Raw genomic sequence first — 21,129 nt, 5'->3', positions numbered from 1 at the left:
GAGAAGGAAACTGGGTCCAAAGATGGAGAAGGGACCTCACTGTGTGCTCTCAGGCGGCCTTGTCCTCCCTCCACCCAGGCTGAGCCCTCCCCAATTCCAGGGGTGGCAGGACGGGGAGCGGAGCTGGGGAGTAGGACCTCCTCCCGGGGGATTCAGGACTCGGCTCCACGTCCCCAAGCCCACTGTGAGGGCCGCCCTTACCGGAGCCGCAGCCACCTCAGCCATGGCCCTGCGCTGTCCAGCCCGACCCGGGAGTCGCCGCCGCCGCCCCGCGCGGCCCCACGCAGACTCGGCCGCCCGGTCCTCTCCGCAGGCAGCGCCGGCCCGGCCCCGCCTTCGTCCCACGGACTGGGTTCACGCGGTCGTCGGGCCTCGGGACACGCTGGGCGAGCAAACTAATCCCGAGCGGCCGCGTCAGCTCAGGCGCACGAATGTACGCGCGCGGCCGGGCAGGCGGCTCCCGGGCGGCCAGCGGGGCCCCGCCCCGCAGCCCGGGACCAGCTCCCCATTGGCTGGCCCTGGAGGCCCCGCCCACGTCCCGCGCCCGGCCGGTCCCTGTCGCCGGGAGACGGCACCCCATTGGCCTGCCCGGGAGGCCCCGCCCCGCAGCATGCACCCGTACCTTGCGGACGCCCTGCAGGTGTGAGTACCAGCGCTGGGGCTACCTTCACTTGGGAAGGCGCCCCGAACCCGCAGCTCGTGCGCAAAAGCCCACCGGAGTCGCCAGCTGTTACTGCCTTGTACGGCCGCTCACCTAGCCGAGAGCAGGAACCAAGTTGCGTGCACCATTCACTTATGCCAACATGTTTATTGAGCACTGATTAGGGCAAGAGACCGCCACCTTCACGGTTCTGAAGGGCTTTTAATGTCGTGGCCCAGCCGCTTCTTTGTTTTACAAAAGAGGAAGCCCAGAGCTGGGAGAGTCTGCGGCCCAACCGCGGCTCCTGCCTCCCGGTCTGAGGTACGCTAGGCTCCTGCACCACAAAGCTTCCGTTTACCTATTTCAACGTAAAGAACGTTCTTTCAATGCGTCCTATTGAGTGCAAGGCAAACTCCCAAAGCTTAGCTCAGAGCCGAACACACTGAAGGTTATAATAAAAGAAAAGGGGCACACAAGCGCATAGCAATTCGTGGTTTGTGTTTCTATTAGAGTACCCGTATTTGTGCAGGGCATTTAGCATTAGAACGTGGCAAAATACTTAGCCCAGAGGCATCCCCAGAACACCTGAGACTAGCTTTGCAGCTGAGGGTTAGGCTCTGAGCAGCTACACTTGCACCATAATCCTGTCTGACCACCAGCTGACAGCCCACTGCTCATTTGTGAAACACGTGGGCAGGATCCACAGCCCAGAATGGTGTCTCTTCCCAAACCCAGGGGAGCTTGGCTGACTTGTGGGATACTTACCCTTGCCCCAGAAATGATGGCAACGTTATCACCTGCCCCTAACTCTGTTCAAGACTTTGGGAAAGCTGTGAGGGGTCAGAAGGGCAACAGGAAGGGGCACAGCCAGGACCCAGGGACCCAGAAGCAGGTCCAAATGCTGGCCACTTCTCAGTGCCAGACAAGACAGCAACCTACCAGGATAGCTGGGGACCCATCACTCCAGCTGCAGAATTACTCTCACCAGGCTGCTCTAGAGGCAGTACCCAAAGTGGTGTGATTAAGAGGCACAAGAAGCTAGCTTTCCTCAAGACTTCTCCATGAGGCCTGATACTGCCTGAACTTCCAGTCTGAATCTTATGCTTTGATAAGAACTTGGTTGAAATATAAAGGGCTCCTGCAGGACACAGCCCAGCGGGAAAGTCTTCCACTGAACCCAGCAGAACCCCACTCACTCCAGAAGACAAAGGTGCTTCCTGAGGGATTTTGACTGGGGGAAAGAGCTGGTGACCAACATGGAAGAGAAAGGAGGCCCTGAGCTGGAACATGACAAAACTAGGCTTCACGTTTGGCCCAGTGCCTCTAAATCTGACCCTGACAACTCTAAAGTGAGGTAGGACACACTGGAGCCATGACCCCCTTTGACAGACAAGGACTGTGAATGAGACCATCAGTGGTTGAAGGATTCACCCAGATCTAGCCCAACTCTGCCCCAGAGCCTGATTCTCAAAGAACTCCACCTTCAAGAGAAGGCAGCCCCTTCTTTAATGCCACAAAGCAGGCCTGGAGAGCTGACCAGCCTCACCCAGCCCAGGGTCTTCTTGGGGAGGAGCTTCCTGGGCTCGCCCTGCATCCCCCCAGGGTGTTTTCTGGGGTCCAGTTGATGGACCTTGCACACCCATGAACACTGAGACCTTAGGGGAGGAGTGTCTTCCATTCCCCTCTCAACTGATAACAAAAGTCAATAATGCATGTGACTGGCCAGTGGGGGAAGGACTGGGAACACTCTGGGCCAAACCCCTACCTGCGAAGACACTTTGTTTCCAGAACGGCAGCCACGGCCTCCCATTGAGACCCACAGGCTGGTGGAGACTGAGCTCCTCTTCTAGCCCTGCCAGCCCCACTCGGAGAGGAGGTGGCAGAATAATTCCTGCCCCTCAAGAGCTCTTGGTCCCCTTTGCAACTACACACATACAAAAGCACTAGAGAAGCTCCATAGAAGAAAAAAAAGTTTCAAAGTAACAAAGCAGAAAGCACAGTTTCCAGTGCCTTTTGTTCAGGCTGTCCATCCGCTCTGCTGTTGCTCATGCTGACTGCAGGTGAGACCTCTGTGAACACAATCAAAACCCCAGGTCCCCCAGGTCTCTATCGCAGCGCTGTGATCTCTGCTCCTCTTAACCATGGTACCTGCCAGAGGCCCCCACCAAAAATTGGCATCCTTTAAGCCCTAAGGAATCCTTCACAAGTCAGGAATGTAGAAAAGGCAGTGAAGAGTGACAAACGCAGGGAAACAGGAAATGGAGGCGTCTGGTCACACATATACACTCTGTCACCAAAAGGGCCACTGCTTCCCATCTGAATGAAAAAAAAACAAAAAACAAAAAACAAACCTCTCTCCAAACCATACCGGATGAGGAAGCAGAGTCAGGACCAGGGGGAAGGCAGGCCCCGCCCCACAGAGAGCGAGCAGGTGCTGCCAGGTCAGCCCTCCTCGGTGTGGCGGGGGCGCGGCCGGGGCAGGCTCCCCTGGCGGGCAGAGGGAGCCAGAAAGTGCGGGCCCGCCTGGCCGCGGGCGTGAGTCTGCATGTGGACAGCCAGGTGGTGGTTCCGGTTGAAGGCCCGGCCACACTGCGGGCACTGGTACGGCCGCTCCCCGGTGTGGATGCGCTGGTGCCGGAAGAGGTCCGAGGGCCGGCGGAAGGCCTTGCCGCAGTAGGGACAGGCAGGCCAGCCCTGGCTGTTGCCTGTGTGCAGGCGCTGGTGCAGCAGCAGACTCTTCCGCTGCTGGAAGAAGCGCAGGCACTCGCTGCAGTGGTACACCTTGGCGGCCGCCGGCCTCCGCCCCATGAAGGCACGGCCGGCCACGGAGCGGTGGCCCTCGGGCTCCTCGGGGAGCCAGCGGATGACAGGGCCCGGGACCACCACCTCTCCCGGCTCCAGGGCGGCGTGGCCTGCCCCCCACCCGGTGGGCGAGCTGCCCCGGGCCTCCCCGGGCTCCTCCTCCACGTGGGTCCGCTGATGAATCGTCAGGTTAATCTTCAGGCGGAAGCTCTGCCCGCAGTCTGGGCAGGGGAAGGCCCGCTCTCGCCGGCGAGGGAGGACTCGGGGCGGTTCCCCCATAACCCCTGGTGGCCGCGGCCCCCCCGCCCGCAACCTGGGCACACCCTCGGCGTGATGCCTGCTGGGGCCCCCAGTCCTGTTCCCAGGCCCTTTGGGGATTCCACACTGGGTCTGGCTTGGGGACGCCACCAGGAAGAGCTGCTCCGGCATCATCTTGTCTTCAGACTGTGCCTCTGTCTTGATGGCCACACCACCACCTGGCAAAAGGAATCCACGCTGGCTTCCAAGTGGACCTCACCGCCCTGGCCCTGGCCCCAGTCCTTGCTTCCAGCCTCAGCCCGGCTCCTGCCTCCCTGGAATCCTTTGTCCTCTGAGTGCTCACAGCACAGAGGCACTGCCTGAGGATTTCATTCAGTCCTGTCTGCTGCCATTTGCCCCGTTCCTGGAGGCGGCCAGGCTAAGGACATCAGGAAAGAGGTCATCAAACTGCCAAGCCAGGAACCAGGGAGGTCAGGGGTCAGCCAGATAGGAGAAAGATGGGTGGGAAGATGAGGGGGCGACACAGAGGCAGAGACCCTGGAGAGTGAGACACTCCGCATGGCAGAGGTGCTGGCAGGACCCCACCCCCACGAGTCTGATGAAGTTAGTTAGGACACGTCAAGGGCAATGAGCCCTGTAGGCTCAAAGTTACTCATCCACATGACAAATTACACGGGTGTACAGGCCTGGCACTGCACTCGCTGGTGACAGACAGAGGCACTATGACCTCAGTGTGGGCCTCGCTCAACTCTGAGGGGGACTGAGGCACAGGAACAGCCAGGACAGGGCAGTGGGAAGGACGGGCTGAGGCAGCAGTGGGTAGTCACAGCCATGTGCCCGGGACCCAAGACCTGAGGTCTCAGCAGACAGCTCTCCAGAGTCCCTACCACTGGGAAGGAAGGGTCCTGGCGCCAAGCCCTGTCAGAGCACAGACGCTAGGCCGAGGAACCTGAATCAAATCGCAGGCCGCACATGCACACTGCAAGTCACGGGGGACTGTGGGCCTGGCCACTTCACAGTGCTGCTGAGGCCAAGACCATGGGTGTGGCTTTCTGTCATCAACAGAGTGCAAACCTGGTGGCGTGCAGCTTGTTTTCATGCAGTCCCTTTCCACCCAGGCCAGACCGCAATGGGGAAAGACCAGGCCCACTGACTGATCTGGGTCCCCACAGTCCCGGGGGAAATAGCAGCCGGGGGGTGAGGGAGGAGAAGCCCCTCACCAGGTCCCATCACCCAGCCCACCCCACTCCCAAAGGGCCCCCTGAGTGCCTGTGAGGCTCTGCTGTGGCCACAGGTGCCTCCGCCCTGCACTCACCTGGCTCCAAGCAGGGCAGGATGTCCCTAGGAGGGGCAGTTGATGACTCCCTATCTGAAGACTCTCCCTCCTGTTTAATCAAGGACAAAACACTCGTGCTGGCTGGAGGCTCTGTGAGAGAGACAATCTCATGAGGGCCTTTTCTGACACTGGATTCCTATGGTGGGACAGCCATGTCCCCTGTGGGCTCTGGACATGCTCAAGTACCAGCCAGGGAGAGGGGGCCACAGGGATTCTGTATAGAGAGCTTCAGAAGTAGGCTGGGCACGGTGGTTCACACCTGTAATCCTAGCACTCTGGGAGGCCGAGGCGGGTGGATTGTTTGAGCTTAGGAGTTCGAGACCAGCCTGAGCAAGAGCGAGACCCCGTCTCTACTAAAAAAATAGAAAGAAATTATATGGACAACTAAAAAAATATATAGAGAGAAAAAATTAGCTGGGCATAGTGGCACATGCCTGTAGTCCCAGCTACTCGGGAGGCTGAGGCAGGAGGATCGCTTGAGCCCAGGAATCTGAGGTTGCTGTGAGCTAGGCTGACACCACGGCACTCTAGCCTGGGCAACAGAGTGAGACTCTGTCTCAAAAAAAAAAAAAAAAGAAGCAGCACCAGCAGCAGCAAGACAGCTATGAAGGCCACACCTCAACCCCCACTATAGGCCAGTGTTAACAACTCGGCCCTCAGCATCTGACTGTCACCCAGATGGGCCTTGAAAGGACAAAGGGTTTGGGGAGGCCTCAGGACACAGTTCCAGGTCTGCAATGCAGCAGGGACACTGCCTTCCCACCCGAGAAGGTCCCATCTCTCGAACTCCACAAGCACAGGAGCACAGGGAAGGGAAGGGAAGAGATGTCACCTCCAGCCTGTGGGAGGTCACACATTCAGTGGGGGAGATACACCAAAATCACTGGAGAGAAAGCAACCAGAGGCTGAACATCAGGCCAGCACAAGAGCCAGGCCAGGAAAGACCACCCAGGTACGAAGGCCAGGCCAAACATTACATTAAATGCCCTCTGAATCACACATTCCCGTGAAACGGTGGCCATGACTTGCCTTTAGAACTCTGGAAGGATGACTAAAGCCAGAGTTCCTAATAGGTCTTCAGAAAAAGGACATTTACTAAAAACTGCAACTTACCAGCACCATGCCAGGACAAGACACATACAGCCCCACTGATGTGACCCTCTTAGAACCCTGTGCAGGCCCAAGACATGCCCCTGCACGCCCCTCCCCCCACTCTAGCCAGACGGGTGTGCCAGGCCTCCAGAGCACCTGAAGAACCCACAACTCTATTCAGACTGTTGTCTCATGCTGAGAATGCCAAAACACACCTTCTTTTAGACCTGTCTCCAAGGCCCCTTTCCCAGGAAGCCTGTCCAGCTCAGTCCACCTCAGCCCAGCGGGCTCCCCAGCCATCTCTCCCACCCCCAAGCTGCCGGCTCTTATCCTCAGTACCCTTTTTCCATAACCGGCGCGCTGCCCTGGGACAGTTTATCCTGCTGCCTTGGCTGTCCTGACTCACCGGTGCCTGGCCTGGGTGGGGTCATTCTCGCCTCCAAGTCTTGCTGCTGCTCAGGGGCTGCTACTTCCCTTGGCTCCTCCTGGGCTGGGCTGAGCGGGCTGGCAGCATGCTCTGGGTGTGCAGGGAGGCCTGGGAAAAGCACATCAGGGGCATTGGGCACAACATGGGAACACAGACTGCCCACCCCAGTGGCCAGGGACCCTCTGCAGAAGGGCCAGTGCAGAGTCAACGGGAACTTGGGGCATCGGCTCAAACACAGGTGTGATGATGGCCATCTAGTGGCTAGATTCTAGTCCAAAGCCTCCATGTCTGAGAGAAGGAAACTGAATAGTATAGTAATTCACAGTAATCATCACCAGACAGGTCATGACAGAGCAGGGTCAAGAATCTGGCTTTTTGGCCAGGCATGGTGGTTTATGCCTATAGAGATAGATTATATCCCAGCACTTTGGGAGGCCAAGGCAGGAGGATTGCTTGAGGCCAGGAGTTCAAGATCAGCCTGGGCAACACAGCAAGATCCCATATCTCCACAGAAAAATTTTTTAAAAACCTAGCTTAAGGCAGAGAGGAGAAATGCCACGTTGCCTGTCCTCCCAGCCAAGAGGGTGTTGCTGGCCTCCCCTGGCAGCCTCCTCCTCCAAGCCACTCTCCATGGTGGCAGGGAGACCAGGGTGAGGCAGAAATATATACTAAAGATGTGGCCCCTGGAGCACCCACGTTTCCACCTCAGTGTTCATCTTTTAAGATAACTCTTCGTCCCTGCACCTGCTCTCCTGACTCCAGTGTTGACACAAAATGTGTGCTCAGCACCTGCCTCCCAGGGTGATCATAACCAACCCAGCTGTTACCGAGGTTTTCAAATGGTGAAGCCCAGAAAGGAGCACATGTGCCCTCTCCCACAAGAAATGCAGCTCTGGTTTTTTTAAGGAAAAAAACCTGTGATGAGAAAAAAATATATATGAACAAAAGACTGACGGCAAAAAGGCTGATGGAAATCTAGCATCTGAGCTAAAATCAGCTAAAGGTGCACGTCATGTGTCCATTCATGCTGAGAAGAGTTGGAAATCAGAAGGTTATCTTCAAGGGACAGACAGGAAGTCCAGAATCATTGAAAAATGTGGTTCTACTTCTAATCCTGAAGTAGATTTGAATTTACCATGTTGGATTTTCCTGAACTGCAAGATCCAGAGAAACAATCATTAGCAAAGATAGAAAAGCAACCCAAGAGGGGGCCTGTCCACTCGACTGGCATTTCTCTTCCAGGACAAGTAGTAAAAATAGCTTCAGGGTTATTAGAGGGTAAAATAATAGTGAAAAATAATAAACCAGCTGAATCTGTAACTGATAACACTGCTGCTAATTCCCCTTCATATACAAGGGAGTTATTATAGACAACGATGGGTTACGTTGTTCGGCAGACATTATCTACAGAACTGTCACCAACCCCTAAAAATGTTGCTTTCATGATAAACCTAAAGATGGTTGCTCCATCAGCAGATCCTAAAAATTTTAGAATATCGTCTTCTGAAGTTTAATCTTTGGATCCTTCCTACAACAAAGAGAAAGACATTGTTCATCCTACTAAAAAGTCCAGACCAACACAAAGGGGTAACTCTGAGCTAAGTGAAGCCTCAGGAAAGAATGAGAAAAAGAAATGTCTAAATCAAAATATGGAATCCTAACAGTTCCAAGAGCCACCAAGAATTAAAATTTTTTAAATGGTGGGAAGAAGACCCAAATTCTGCTACAGTTGGATTTGGGGGGATGCCGACAGCACTGGAAAAGCAGCAGCAGCCCCAGAATCAAAGCCTTCCTGCACACCGGTGGTGTTCCAGATCTGGGCAGAGCTGGGCCCCTCTAAAGATGCCTCTTCAGTCAGGCGAGGAGCCCACATAGCCCCCTGGACTCCAGTATCCGCCCCCCCTCGATGAAGAAAGGAAGCAGCAGGAGGTCCCCCAGAAAAAGAGGCCAACCTCACTGAAGATTATTTTGAAAGAATGGCAGGAGAGACAGCAGCAGCATCTCCCAGAAAATGCTGTGAGCCCAGCTTTTGCCAGTGACAATGTGCAAGGGGGCGGTGGTGCCAACCAGTCCCTCGAGCAGGTAGACCCTTCAGCTCCAGGGGGATGGAAGAATTGGACTCAAAGAAACACCGTATGTCAAAGTTCCCAGATCTCAGTTTGATAATCTATAAATCTTGTTTTTTTTTAATGAACATATTCTGAGTATGTTCTCTGATGTAGAGGATAGGAGGAAAGAAGTTTACTTTCATAGTTAAGGGCTGCTTAATTTTTAATAAAGAATTATTTTAAAAAAAATGAATCTGGCTTTTTAGGGACTCCTGGCTCAGAACACTAGAACGATGGCTTCCAAACCCAAGTCCTCCACCAGGCTGCTATAGAAGGACCCCCAGGGAGCACCCCCAGATTCTAATCAGTAGTTCTGGGTGGGGCCTAGGAAGTATGCACTTTTAAAAAACTTCCTATAGCAAAAAAAGATGAATAATTCACAGAATAAGAAATTTAAATGACTCTTAAACATATTAAAAAAAAAACCTCAACCACACTCAGTAAGAGAGATGCCATTAAAACTTCACTGACATACTTCTTACCTATTAGACTGACAAAAACCCTACAAGTTTGCCCACATTCTCTGTTGGCCATGCTGAGGGGAAGAGGCCCTCTTTCACAACACAGATGACAATGCAAATGATACGAGCCCTATGTAGGGGAATTTGGTGATAAATTCTCCCAAAATTACATATTCATTTACCTTTTGACCCAGAAGTCCAGCTTCTAGAAATCTCGTTCAAAGATACATTGGCAAAAATATGAACTGATTTATATACAAAGTACTCCCTGCAGTATTATTTATATCAGCAAAATACTGGAAATAAACCAAATGTCCACAGTGGGGACTGGTTAAATAAACTATCACATCACAGAACATTCTGAATCCACAAAAGAACTGAGGAAGATCCCTACACACTGTCATAAAGTGATCGCTAGGACACACCGTACAAGACTGGGATAGGGATACAAATGTATCTATGTGTTACTGATATTTCCAAAAACAAACACTGCAAGTATAAATAAACTAACAAAAATGATTATCTATCCAACAGCGCTTTGGTTTGGGGAAAAAAAAAAACCAACCAATTATCTCTAGGGACAGGGGACAAGGATGGAAATGAGACTTCCCTGAATGTACTCTGCTAAATCATTTTGACTTTGTAAACATAAAATATCTTACATGTTCAAAAAATTAACTTAACTCAAAAAGTAAAAAGAACAATCTCTAAAAATCTAAAACAGAAACAAATGAATACAACTATATACCAAATTGGTGATATAAATGCATAGAGAAAATAATTATTTCAAGTGACTTTAAAGGGCACTTTTTTCTTTTTTAGAGACAGGGTCTCACTTTGTCGCCCAGACTGGAGTGCAGTGTCGATCACAGCTTACTGCAATCTCAAACTGCTGGGCTCAGGTGATCCTCCCACCTCCGCCTCCTGAGTAGGTGGGACTACAAGTGTGCTACCATGTCTGGCTAACTTTTTCATTTTTGTAGAGACAGAGGTCTCATTACGTTGCATAGGCTGGTGTGGAACTCCTGGCCTCAAGTGATCCTCCACCTCAGCCTCCCAAGTACCGGGATTATAGGCGTGAGCCACCACACCCAGTCTAAAAGGCATTATTTTGTCTATAATCCTGAATGGAATGTATACAGAGGATAAAGAGAGCTGCAAAGAAATCTTAGATTTCAATTAAAAGTTGTTAGTAGAATTACTGGCTTCATTATTTTGAAATTGTGAGATATTACAGGATAATGAAATGTTAGGATTGGATATAAGATCATGCATAAGTAATTAGGTTAATTTAGTCAGGAATTTAAGATTTCCATGAAAAAGGAAAATGATATACAAGTGTAAAATCAAAGAATATTAAATTTGTGTTTGAAATATCAATGTAAACTCATGATTTTTCCCTTTTCAAAAATACAAATTTTTCTGACAAAAACCTTGAAGTAATGCTAAAAATTAGGAAAAACTAACACTCATATTGTGGTCTCTAAATACCATTCCTCATTGAAAGGAATCAAAAATCCATGGAACAATGTTGATTCCAGGTCTGGGCAGGAAATACACAGATGAATGTGGCATAATCTAATGGTGCCTGGAAAGCCACTAAAGTCACATCAAAATGACCTATGGACCAACTCAAAGAGGCTCCTACTAGCTAAAGATGGGACAATTTAAGCAGGAAAATAATAGCTGCAAAGGAATGGCACACGTAAAATATTCAACAATCTCTGGAGTCATAATAATACTTAAAACAAAAACGCCCAAGTCATGGGTCACCTCTGGAAACTACTAAAGCAGCAACTCTTCATTCTCAACCTGGTGAAGGAAAGAATTAAGCATCTATCCTCCTCTTCTGTGCAGGATGTATTTCAGGGTAACTAAAGGAGTTGATGGGGAAACTATTCTTTATAAAAGAATTTCTGCTATTAAGTACAGAAGTAATGACAGAATTTCACCATCTTGCAACCCCTGATGAAATAATGAATCCAGACAACAATCTTCAATGGTTATTAAAATCATCAGGGGAAATATTGATGGGGAACTTTATAATAGAGGGATAGAAGGGTGACAATCACAAAAAGAAAGACAACCAAATGTCTTGTGCCTCATGATACGATACGGCAGGGAGTAGTCTGAAGTAGTCTTGTCAAAAACATTGATCCTCAATCTAAATAAGCCTCCAGAGCTACCTAACAGCTTAGGAAATGCAAGAAATAAAAGAACATGTTAAAGGACACCAGATCCAGAATGTGAACATTAAAAAGACATAAGAAATGACAATGAGATGTCAACAAATAAATGGCGGGGGGGGGGGAGGGATCCATCAACTGACAAATGGATAAACACAATGCGGTATATCTATGCAACGGCACATCAGTCAGCGAGGAGGAACGAAGCACTGACGCACACTACTGCAGGGCAAACCGTGAAAACCTCACACGCGGAGAAAGCAAGCCGACACAAAAGGTCACATATTGCATGATTCCATTTATATGAAGTGTCCCAAATGGGCAAATCCATAGATGCAACAAACAGATTTGTGGTTGCCTGAGGCAGCAGAACACGGGAAGGGGACAGGGAGTGACTGTTGGTGGGTTGGTATGGGGTTTCTTTCTGATGGGACAAGAAGGGTCTAAAATTGGACTATGGTGATCATTGTACACCTCCGAATATACTAAAAAACACTGAATTGTACACCTTAATGGGTGACTTGTACCGTATGTGAATTACATCTCAATAAAGCTGTTAGAAAAGGATGGGGGATGTTTATAGGCTTTTTATAGACTTCAGAGACATATAAACCAAATGCAACATGTGGACTTTGGTTTATTAGAATTAGGATCCAAACACCTATAGAGACATTTTTGAGACTATCAGGGAAAACAGAACAAGGGCTAAGTATTAGATGATATTCTGTGGGTGTGATATTAGTATTGTCGTTATGTTCAGAAAAAAGAAAAACTAGATGGATGGAGCAAATGTAGCAAACTACTGTTGAGTCTGGGTGATGATCATTTGGAGGTTCACTGTACTATTCTATTTTCATTTATTTTTAAAAATTTTATTTTCAAAAAAGGTCCCCATAGGATTCTGATGTGCAGTCACGTTTGGAAGCACTGTCCTGTACACTAGCTGTGTGGATGCAGCATGCCCAGCCTCCAAGGGCCCACTGCCACACAGGGAAGCAGTCCCTGACAGGCCTTCCCACCACGGTTGCAGGTGGGGAGCAGTGACAGGGGCACAGGGTGGACATGGACACCCTTGAAGACTCCAGGAGGCAGCGGCAATACTGCAGCTGGTATTACTATTAGCAATAATAGGTCCCCATAATTATAAAATGCTCTGTGTGTACGTGCTCAACATCGGCCAGGCCATTTAGTTTTCACAACCTGAAGTGAGTGTGATTGTCCCTTAGTACAGATGTAGAAACCTTACAGCTCTAAGGAAAAGCCCTCCACCTGCCTACTCAGGATGGCCTTGGACAGAGGGTGCCCTGCTTTGGGTTAAGGGTCTGGGCTCCTGTCCTGGCCTCTGAGATTGTCTGGGGAGCCCAGGAGTGTGGAGCCATGGTTCAGCCTGCTCCAGCTGCTCCCCATCTTGCCCCCACACTCACCAGCTCCTGGCTTCCTTGGGCGTGCTGCTTCCTCCTCATTCCCCTTCTCCTGGTCCCAGTGGTCTTCGGGACAAGGCTGCTCTCCCCTCTCTATCCGGGTAAGGATGTCCGGTTTGGAGATGGCATAATCTGTGCGGGAAATGGGGAGAGAGCTGGGTCCCATATCCCCACAGAGATGCAGAGACTCCCAAAGTAACAGAAGCCAAAGCAAAGACCGACTGCAGGAGGCCAACCTGCAGACAGAGGCCCAGGTCCTCCCTCTGCAGCCTTACCCAGGGAGACCAGCGTCTCATAGTTGCCCCTCATCACGTGCTTGTAGAGCTCCCTTTGCCAGTCCTCCAGCTTGCCCCACTCCTGCTCGGAGAAATACACGGCCACATCATTAAAGGTCACGGGCACCTGGAACCACAAGTGTGGCACACGCTCACCAACAGGCTCACAGCATGGACCCTTAGGCTACCCCAGCCCAGGGCACCCAGGGGCTACCTTGGGGACCTCCCCCTTGCTGCCTGGGGGCAGCCGCAGGATCCAGAAGTTTCTGTTGCGTAGCAGGTTCTCCACGTTCTCCAGCCGCCTCTGCAGCAGCCCGTACTCCTGCAGCAGGGTCCCCAGCACGGCCCACTTGCTCTCCATGTGGTTCCCGAACTCCACGGCCGTCTTCTCGCAGTCGGCCAGCTTCTTCTCAGCTGTCCCCGTGCGCCCCTCCAGAGTCAGCAAGCGGGCCAGACAGCAATCTACCTTCTTCTCCAAAGCCTGAATGGCGGCCACCACTGTCCACAGTGTGATCTCCGTGGAGTAGAGATACGAACTCTTCTCAGCAGCTGGCTGGGGTGATAGAGGAGGAGTCGAAGGCCTCTGGTCCTCTGCTTGCTTGTCCCTCTCGGGAGCCTGCTCACAAGAAAAGAGAGATGTTATGGAATTATGCAATTGAATTTCCACCTGAAAAAGAAACCTCGGAATGGCACTTGCCCTAGGAAAGCTCCATCGAGATCCTGAGGGCCAGTTAGCAGAAGAGTGGGGGTGGACTGGGAGGCTAGGATATCCAGCCTCGGTGACAGGAGATACTGGCTGGACCAAGGTGCTTCCAAGTGGGAAACAGGAGGAAAAATATGGCTGTAGAGAAGCATGTGCAGCGTCAGGCAAGTGACTCCTCTTCCTGGGTCTCAATCTCCTCCTCAGAAAATGAAGGGCCAAGGCTTTGTAGCACACAGAGAACAAGAGCTCTGCGGCCAGACAGCTCTGCCACTCACAAGCTGGCCAACTATGAGCAAGGTTTTTAAAATATCTTTCAACTTCACTTCCACATCTAAAAAATGGAGATAATAATATTACCTACATAAAAGGGTCGTGAGAATGAAGGAGAATCTTTGTTTAAAAAAAACACTTGTTACAATGTCTAGCACACAATAAATAATAAATGTGAGCCCTATGTTGATAGGGCTAAGAATGTAATGATTGCTATGGAATGAATGTGTGTCCCCCCTAAATCCATATGTTGAAGCACTAATCCCCAATATGATGGCATTTGGAGGTGGGGCCTTTGGGAGGCAATTATGTCATGAAGGTAGAGCCCTCATAAACAGGATCAGTGCCCTTGTAAGAAGAGACATGAGAAAGGTGATTTCTCTTTCTTCCAGGTGAGGACACAACGGGAAGACGGCCATCTGCAAAGCATGAAGACAGCCCTCACCAGGAACCAAATCAGCTGGCACCTTGAAGTTGCACTTCCAGCCTCCAGAAATGTGAGAAATAAATTTCTGTTGTTTATGGCACCCAATCTATGGTATTATGTTATGACAGCCCGAGCAGACTAAGACAATGAGGCTGATGACGGTATGGTCTTGGCTCAGGAATACAGTATGAAGTAGTTCATGTGGCCTTTTTTTTTCTTCCATCTCTTTCATTCCATCACTCTTCAGGGCCTTGGAGAAAAGATTCTGAAGTGCCTCAGCTTGCCTTGGTGTCTGATTTACGAGTCCTCACTGTACATATGCAAATGGCCCAGGTCCTCGTTCACCTTGCTAAAAGCCTTGCTGGAAAGACAAACTGACATCTCAGCCCTCCATTTCATTTGTCCTTCATGGTTTGAACCCTATCTGTTTGACTTCTGAAATCATCTCAAATCCGTCCACTCTCCTCCTTCCCCACTGCCATCACATGGTAGAAGTCGCAATGGGCCTGGCCCGGGCCACTGCAATTCTGCCCACCTGATCTCCCCACTTCAACCTTCTCTTCCACGATACACGAGTCAGTCATCTTCTAAAAACACAAACTAGATCATTTCATTCCCCTGCTTAAAACTCTTCAATAGCTCCCCAGTGCACCTAGGATAAAATCTAAACTTCTTCATACCCCGGCCTACCTCTCTGACCACATGGCCTCCCAGTTATTTGCTACGCTCCAGCCACACTGGCCTCCCATGGGTTCCTAGGGTACACCAGCTCTCCTCCTCCTTATACCTCTGCACATCCGGGTCCCCCTCATCTTTAAGGATCTGGCTTAAACATCACCTCATAGAGACTTTCACTGCCCGACACATCTAGCGCAGGCCCCCATGTTAGTCCCTTCACAGCACTAATAATCCATGATTTCATGTGTTTGCCTGTTTTATGGTTTATTTCCCCCATGTTTATTATTGGCTGTTGTAGCCCCAGCTTCTGAAAGAGTGCCCCACTCATAGCAGATGCTCAATAACTGCTTACTGAATAAATGAATGATAGAACAATGCATGCATTCAATAATGACCACTAACACCTATCACACTAAAGGTACATTGGGGTTGGGGGCTGTGGCTCACACCTGTCATCCCAGCACTTTGGGGGGCCAGGGAGATGGATCCCTTGAACTCAGGAGTTGGAGGTTAGAGTGAGCTATGATCACAACAGTGCACTCCAGCCTGGGTGACAGAGTGAGACCCTGTCTCTAAAAATAAATAAATAAAGGCCGGGCGCGGTGGCTCACGCCTGTAATCCTAGCACTCTGGGAGGCCGAGGTGGGCGGATCGTTTGAGCTCAGGAGTTCGAGACCAGCCTGAGCAAGAGCGAGACCCCATCTCTACTAAAAATAGAAAGAAATTATATGGACAGCTAAAAATATATATAGAAAAAATTAGCCGGGCATGGTGGTGCATGCCTGTAGTCCTAGCTACTCGGGAGGCTGAGACAGGAGGATCCCTTGAGCTCAGGAGTTTGAGGTTGCTGTGAGCTAGGCTGACGCCACGGCACTCACTCTAGCCTGGGCAACAGAGTGAGACTCTGTCTCAAAAAAAAAAATAATAAAATAAATAAATAAATAAATAAAGATAGATACAGTGGGGATGCAGAAAAATTAATGTGGTTCTTTCTTCTCCAGGAGAAAAATTCTGTACAGGAATACTCGTTCTTATTTTTTAAGAGATGGGCGTCTCACTCTGTTGCTCAAGCTGGACTCGAACTCCTGGCCTTAAGCAATCCTCCCACCTCAGCCTCCTGAGTTGCTAGGATTATAGGCCAGAGCCACCACACCCAACTTAGAAATACTCATAATAACTGTGTGAGAGAATGGACTAACCGAGCTGAGGGCAAACCTGTCCTGTTTGGGAAGTTTGGGGCTCTCGGGTGCTGCAAGGCCACAGAGGGAAAGGAGCAGGTGGATAGGAATGGTGCTGAGGCAGATGGTGCTGAGGCAGTGAGCCCCGGCTAGGCGGGGCTGACCTGTCACCCATACAGCTACAGAGAGGCCTTCCAGCCCCGCCGCCCCCACCCCAGGGAACAGGGCCATAAACCCGCACAATCCCCAATCCCTCTCTCTCCCTTGCATTGAGGGAGCCCAAATGCAAGCACACCAAACTCACTAACTAAAGGAGAGGGAGAGGAAGTTCCCTTTAAAAAGCATCCAGAAAAATCAAGGTTTCAAAACTTCACTGAGATGTATTAATAATAGCAGACACCACTTATGAGTGCTTTATAGGTGTTTTTCGAGTATGTCAACAAATGGAAAAGGATTATTTTCTTCGAATTGGAAGAACTGCACAATATCATGCCAACATTCCAAAATCGGCTAAACTAATCTTTAAAAACAAAAAAACTCCACAATTCGTCTTGTAAACAACGTTTTCTATCTTGTCCTAGGTAAACGCAGAATACTAGGTATCTTAAAAGGGGTCTAATTCCAAACTCCTGGCCTGGGCGTGAGGCTCCTGCATCCGCTAGATGAGGGACCTTGGGCCAGTCCCTTCCCTGGCCTCAGGCTCTGCGGATGTCATGCTGGCGACCCCTGTCCTCCCTGCCAGCCTTGGGAGGGGGCCGCGGGACCTCAAAAGAGACAATGGATGGGGGAAACAGCTACTCAGTTCAGATGCGAGGTCGCATCGTCGTCTTCAATGAAACTCTGGTGCCTGGCTTGGCAGAGGCCGCGGAGGGGCCAGCTCGTCCGCTTGCCTGACGTCGCACCCCGCCCGCCGGGCCTGCAGTTTGGGCCGCCCGGTCAGTGGCCTCCAGGCCTGGCCCCGACGCCAGACGAGAGCCGCTGGCGGGACTCGGGGACCCAGCGATGGCCGGAACAGTGAGCTCGGAGGCTGCGCCCGCGGCCCTCCAGCGGCTGGCTGGGGCGCGGCCCGAGACCCTCGCACGGGCCCACACGGCTGCGGCGGCCTGGCCCGTGCGGGCGTCCGCGGGGCCGGGGGCGCTTACCGGGGTGGGCGCCGCTTCGGCCATGGCTACCCGCGTCACTCGCTCGGCTGCGGTCCTCGGGCCCGGCCTGTCGGGCCTGGCGGAGTGCGGCGCGGCGGCGACGGCGGAGGCGGGGCGGGAGCCGCCCAGCCTCGGAGGTCCTGCCCGGCGGCCGCGAGCTGCGTCCAGAGCCACGTGCCCCGCTGGCCCTTTAAAAAAGAGCTGCGCTCGGCGGCCGGGCCCGAGGGCGCGCGCAGCGCCCCCTGCAGCCCGTAGGACCGCACGCCGGCGGGGCCCAGACCGGGGCGCGGCGTCGACGCCCGGGCGGGCGCGCCGCGGCCTCCAGGCAGACCTTGTCCGGCGGAGGCCGCGCTCGGGCCGGCCGGGGGACCTGACCCCTCTCCAGGGTGCTGGGCGCAGGGGCGCCGGCGTCCCACGCGGGAGCCCGGGCGAGGGCTCCTGGGGGCGGCGCGCAGATTTTGGAACTTCGAAGGTGGGGGGGAAAACCGTGTCGGGGGAGCGGGCAGTCCTTGACGGGTGATCTCAAGTGGATTGAGACTATTTTAGCGCCTTTAACAGAATTTAGCGCCTAAAGTGACTTTATTAGTTTGGGAAAAGAAAAAGTGCAGATTGTTTTTTAAAGGCCTCCTCTCCCCTCGGGGAATCTGGGGTCTCTTCCTTTCCCCCGGGGCCTGCTCCCAGGGCCGACATCCTCCGCCGGGCCCTCTCTGCCACTCCCAGGCCTGACTTGCCCCTCAGCCACCAACCCGGGATTCTTCTGCGGCTTTGGCTCCAGGCTGGGATCACAGCAGGAGTCAGTCAAGTCCATCACTAGTTCAGAGCCTGAAACATCTTGCATAAACCACCCAATCTAGGACCCATTTTGGTCACAACTTGCTGAAGCATCTTTAATAAAATGTGCTGCATGCAGTGTAAGCTTTGTTTTCTGCCTTTTCTGCATTTCCCGTTCATCTTACACGCTTTGTCCAACAACCCAGCAAATTTTTCCCACTAGGAATTAATCTGCAGTTTTGTTTGTGTGCTTGGGGTTTTTTGTTTGTTTTTTAGTTTTTTCATTTTGTGTGCAGTGGGAGATGGAGGGATAAAGTTACTTCTGCAAATATTTGATCCAAACAAAAGTGTGGCCAACTAACAGAACATAAAGAAACGGATACGCTGAGTAAGGAACACCTCCTAGAATTGGGGGCAAGGTGTGTTACTTTAAAAGGTAATAAAAAAATCAACAGTTAGCATTATTTAGTTTGGAAATTCTTGCTGAAATAACCCAACCTGAGAGACAAATTACAAATGTGTACTGAATACATTAAAAGCATCCCTATGATCTCATCAGTCCAATATATTAAGGATTATAAGAAACTGGTAAATTGTGACTTTATAAAATAAGGGTTAGGGTCCAATGCAGAGTTTGTAAAGTGGATTGGAGAGGAAGAAATGTTAGTACTTAATGAGCTCTGTTCAGGGATTAGTGCTATAATTTTTGACAGCTGGTCTTAGTTTTTTAGGAAAAAAAGTTTCTCAGTCAGTGGTACTCAAACTTTAGTGTGCATCATGTTCACCTGGGGTGCTTGTTAAAATACGGAATGCTGGGTACAAACCTCAGCATTTCTAGGTCTGAGATGGAAGGAGGTGGGGTGATGAGAATTTGCATTTCTAATTCCCAAGAGATGGTGCTGGTTCTACTGGCCTGGTGATCACGGTTTGAGAATGATGGCCATGTTTATCAGGTTCCCACAGCTACCTCCTATTCCCATGCTCTGATTTTATAAATATGTATCTTTTTAAAAACTAAACACTTTGCACCACAATGTGGTTTCCTGAGCAGACCAGCCCGGGTATCAAGTCAGCTGTAGCTTTGACATAAATTAAAACTACATTGATCTTTATTAAACTGTCTCTTGTGAGTTTGCTTCTTTGTGGATCAGATCTCCAGGGCCTGGATACCTCTGGGTGAACTGACAGCATTGTGTTTCTAAAGTGGAGGCCCAGCCCTGGGTGCAGGTCACTAACATAGCCAGTCATCTGCCTCTGCTGCAGAAAGTGGGGTCATCAGATGATGAGGGCCACCAGAGTAACATGCAGGATTACTCAAAGTCGGGTCAGGACACTCAAGTGCTATCGTCCCCACCACAACGTCCTCAGCCAAAAGAGAGGGGCAGCTCACCCTACAATCCAGGCATGTAATTCAGATTAGGGAGTGGACCCACACAGAATTATAAAGACATTAGGAGTGGAAGCATTAGTAGAGGGAGACAAGAAGTATAATCAAGTCCCTCTTCCTCCATGAAACCTTCCCTATTTCCAACAACACTGAGCTCCCTTTTGTGTGAACACCCATCATACTTCATTCAACAAACATTTGGGTGTGGTGGCTCATGCCTGTAATCTCAGCACTTTAGGAGGCTGAAGTGGGAGGATCGCTTGAGGCCAGGAGCTCAAGACCAGCATGGACAACATAGTGAGACCTTGTCTCTAAAAAAAAAAAAAAAAATTTTTTTTAGTTAGCCAGGCATGGTAGTGTGTGCCTGTAATCCCAACTGCTGGGGTCCTGGGGAGGCTGAGGCAGGAAGATCACTTGAGCCTAGGAGTTGAAGGCTGCAGTGAGCTATGATCACACCACTGTACTCCAGCCTGGGGAGAGAGCAAGATCCTGTTTCTAAAAAAATAAGAAATAAAAATAAATCGTTTCATGAGCACTTGTGTGTCCTCAGAGATGTGGCATCAGGGTAGAGTTAAGTTGTGGTCCCTGCCTTTCCAAAGCCTCCCATGCTGCAGACTCTCCCTTGGTGTTTGTTTGTTTGTTTTGAGACAGAGTCTCACTCTCTTGCCTGGGCTACAGTGCCGTGGCATCAGCCTAGCTCACAGCAACCTTAAATTCCTGGGCTCAAGTGATCCTCCTGCCTCAGCCTCCCGAGTAGCTGGGACTACAGGCATGCGCCACCATGCCCAGCTAACATATATATATATATATATATTTTTTTTTTTTTTAGTTGTTCATATAATTTCTTTCTACTTTTACTAGAGACGGGGTCTCGCTCTTGCTCAGGCTAGTCTTGAACTCCTGAGCTCAAACAATCTGCCCACCTCGGCCTCTCAGGGTGCTAGGATTACAGGCATGAGCCACCACACCCGGCCTGTTCTCTGAATTCTTACAGCATTTTAGCCTCACTTATCTGAAGACATATTCTACCTTGTATTAGATTCCCTCAGCAGCCTGTAAATCCAAGATCTCTGATTACCCTTTTATCCCTCTATAGAATGTTGCCCATGGAGGCCGCTCAGATATTTGTGGGTGAACAAAATCTAAGGCTGAATGAAATACTGTGCTGGTCTAGGAAAGGGTTGTGCAAAGGTCAAATAGTGGAATAGAACTGATTTTGACAGGACATAAACTCAACTAGGACAAAGATCTTCATTTCGTTCACTGATGTGTCCTAAGTTTTCAAAACAGTGTCCGATAATAGATGCCTAATACATGTGCATCTAAGCCAATGTTCCTATGAACATTTGTCCAGTGAAAAATGAATAAGGGAAGCTTTCACATAAGGGAATTATAAACCAAAACAGTGAAAAATAGTGTTTGGTTCAGAAAAGGGCATTGCTGAAAGCACAGCTTATTCAATAAATGACAGGAAGCCCAATGTGGCAGCAGCAGTTTGGAGAGTGAAAGGAGAAAAATGGATGCATTAGGTTGTCAAAGTCTTGAGTTTTATATTAAAATATTTGCT

At 50.5% G+C, this 21,129-nt stretch overlaps 1 protein-coding gene across 1 annotated transcript; it reads right to left on the bottom strand.

Annotated features, from left to right (window-relative positions):
• Nucleotides 1-3,082: 3,082 nt before the first annotated feature.
• ZNF783 (zinc finger protein 783) lies at nucleotides 3,083-17,428 on the bottom strand. Its single transcript, XM_069462498.1, has 6 exons — nucleotides 17,405-17,428; nucleotides 13,221-13,622; nucleotides 13,007-13,133; nucleotides 12,735-12,863; nucleotides 6,535-6,663; nucleotides 3,083-3,918 (listed from the first exon to the last, which is right to left on the bottom strand). The coding sequence occupies exons 1-6, from the start codon at nucleotides 17,426-17,428 to the stop codon at nucleotides 3,083-3,085; spliced, it is 1,647 nt and encodes a 548-aa protein (XP_069318599.1).
• Between the last annotated feature and the right edge of the window lie 3,701 nt (nucleotides 17,429-21,129).

This window comes from Eulemur rufifrons, chromosome 29 (genome assembly GCF_041146395.1).
Source record: "Eulemur rufifrons isolate Redbay chromosome 29, OSU_ERuf_1, whole genome shotgun sequence".
Lineage (NCBI taxonomy): Eukaryota > Metazoa > Chordata > Mammalia > Primates > Lemuridae > Eulemur > Eulemur rufifrons.
Note: the sequence above shows the minus strand (reverse complement) of the source record. Positions and strands in the feature narration are given on the sequence as shown.

Bases quoted from the DNA above. Each gene is read 5' to 3' on its own strand.
- ZNF783 (XM_069462498.1), bottom strand. From the start codon at position 17,428: ATGGCCGAAGCGGCGCCCACCCCG. The intron at 6,664-12,734 runs GTGAGTGTGGGG...TGCTTTTCCCAG, and splicing joins CCCAAGGAAGCCAGGAGCTG to GCCTCCCTGCACACCCAGAG. The intron at 3,919-6,534 runs GTGAGTCAGGAC...TCCTTTTGCCAG, and splicing joins CCCACCCAGGCCAGGCACCG to GTGGTGGTGTGGCCATCAAG.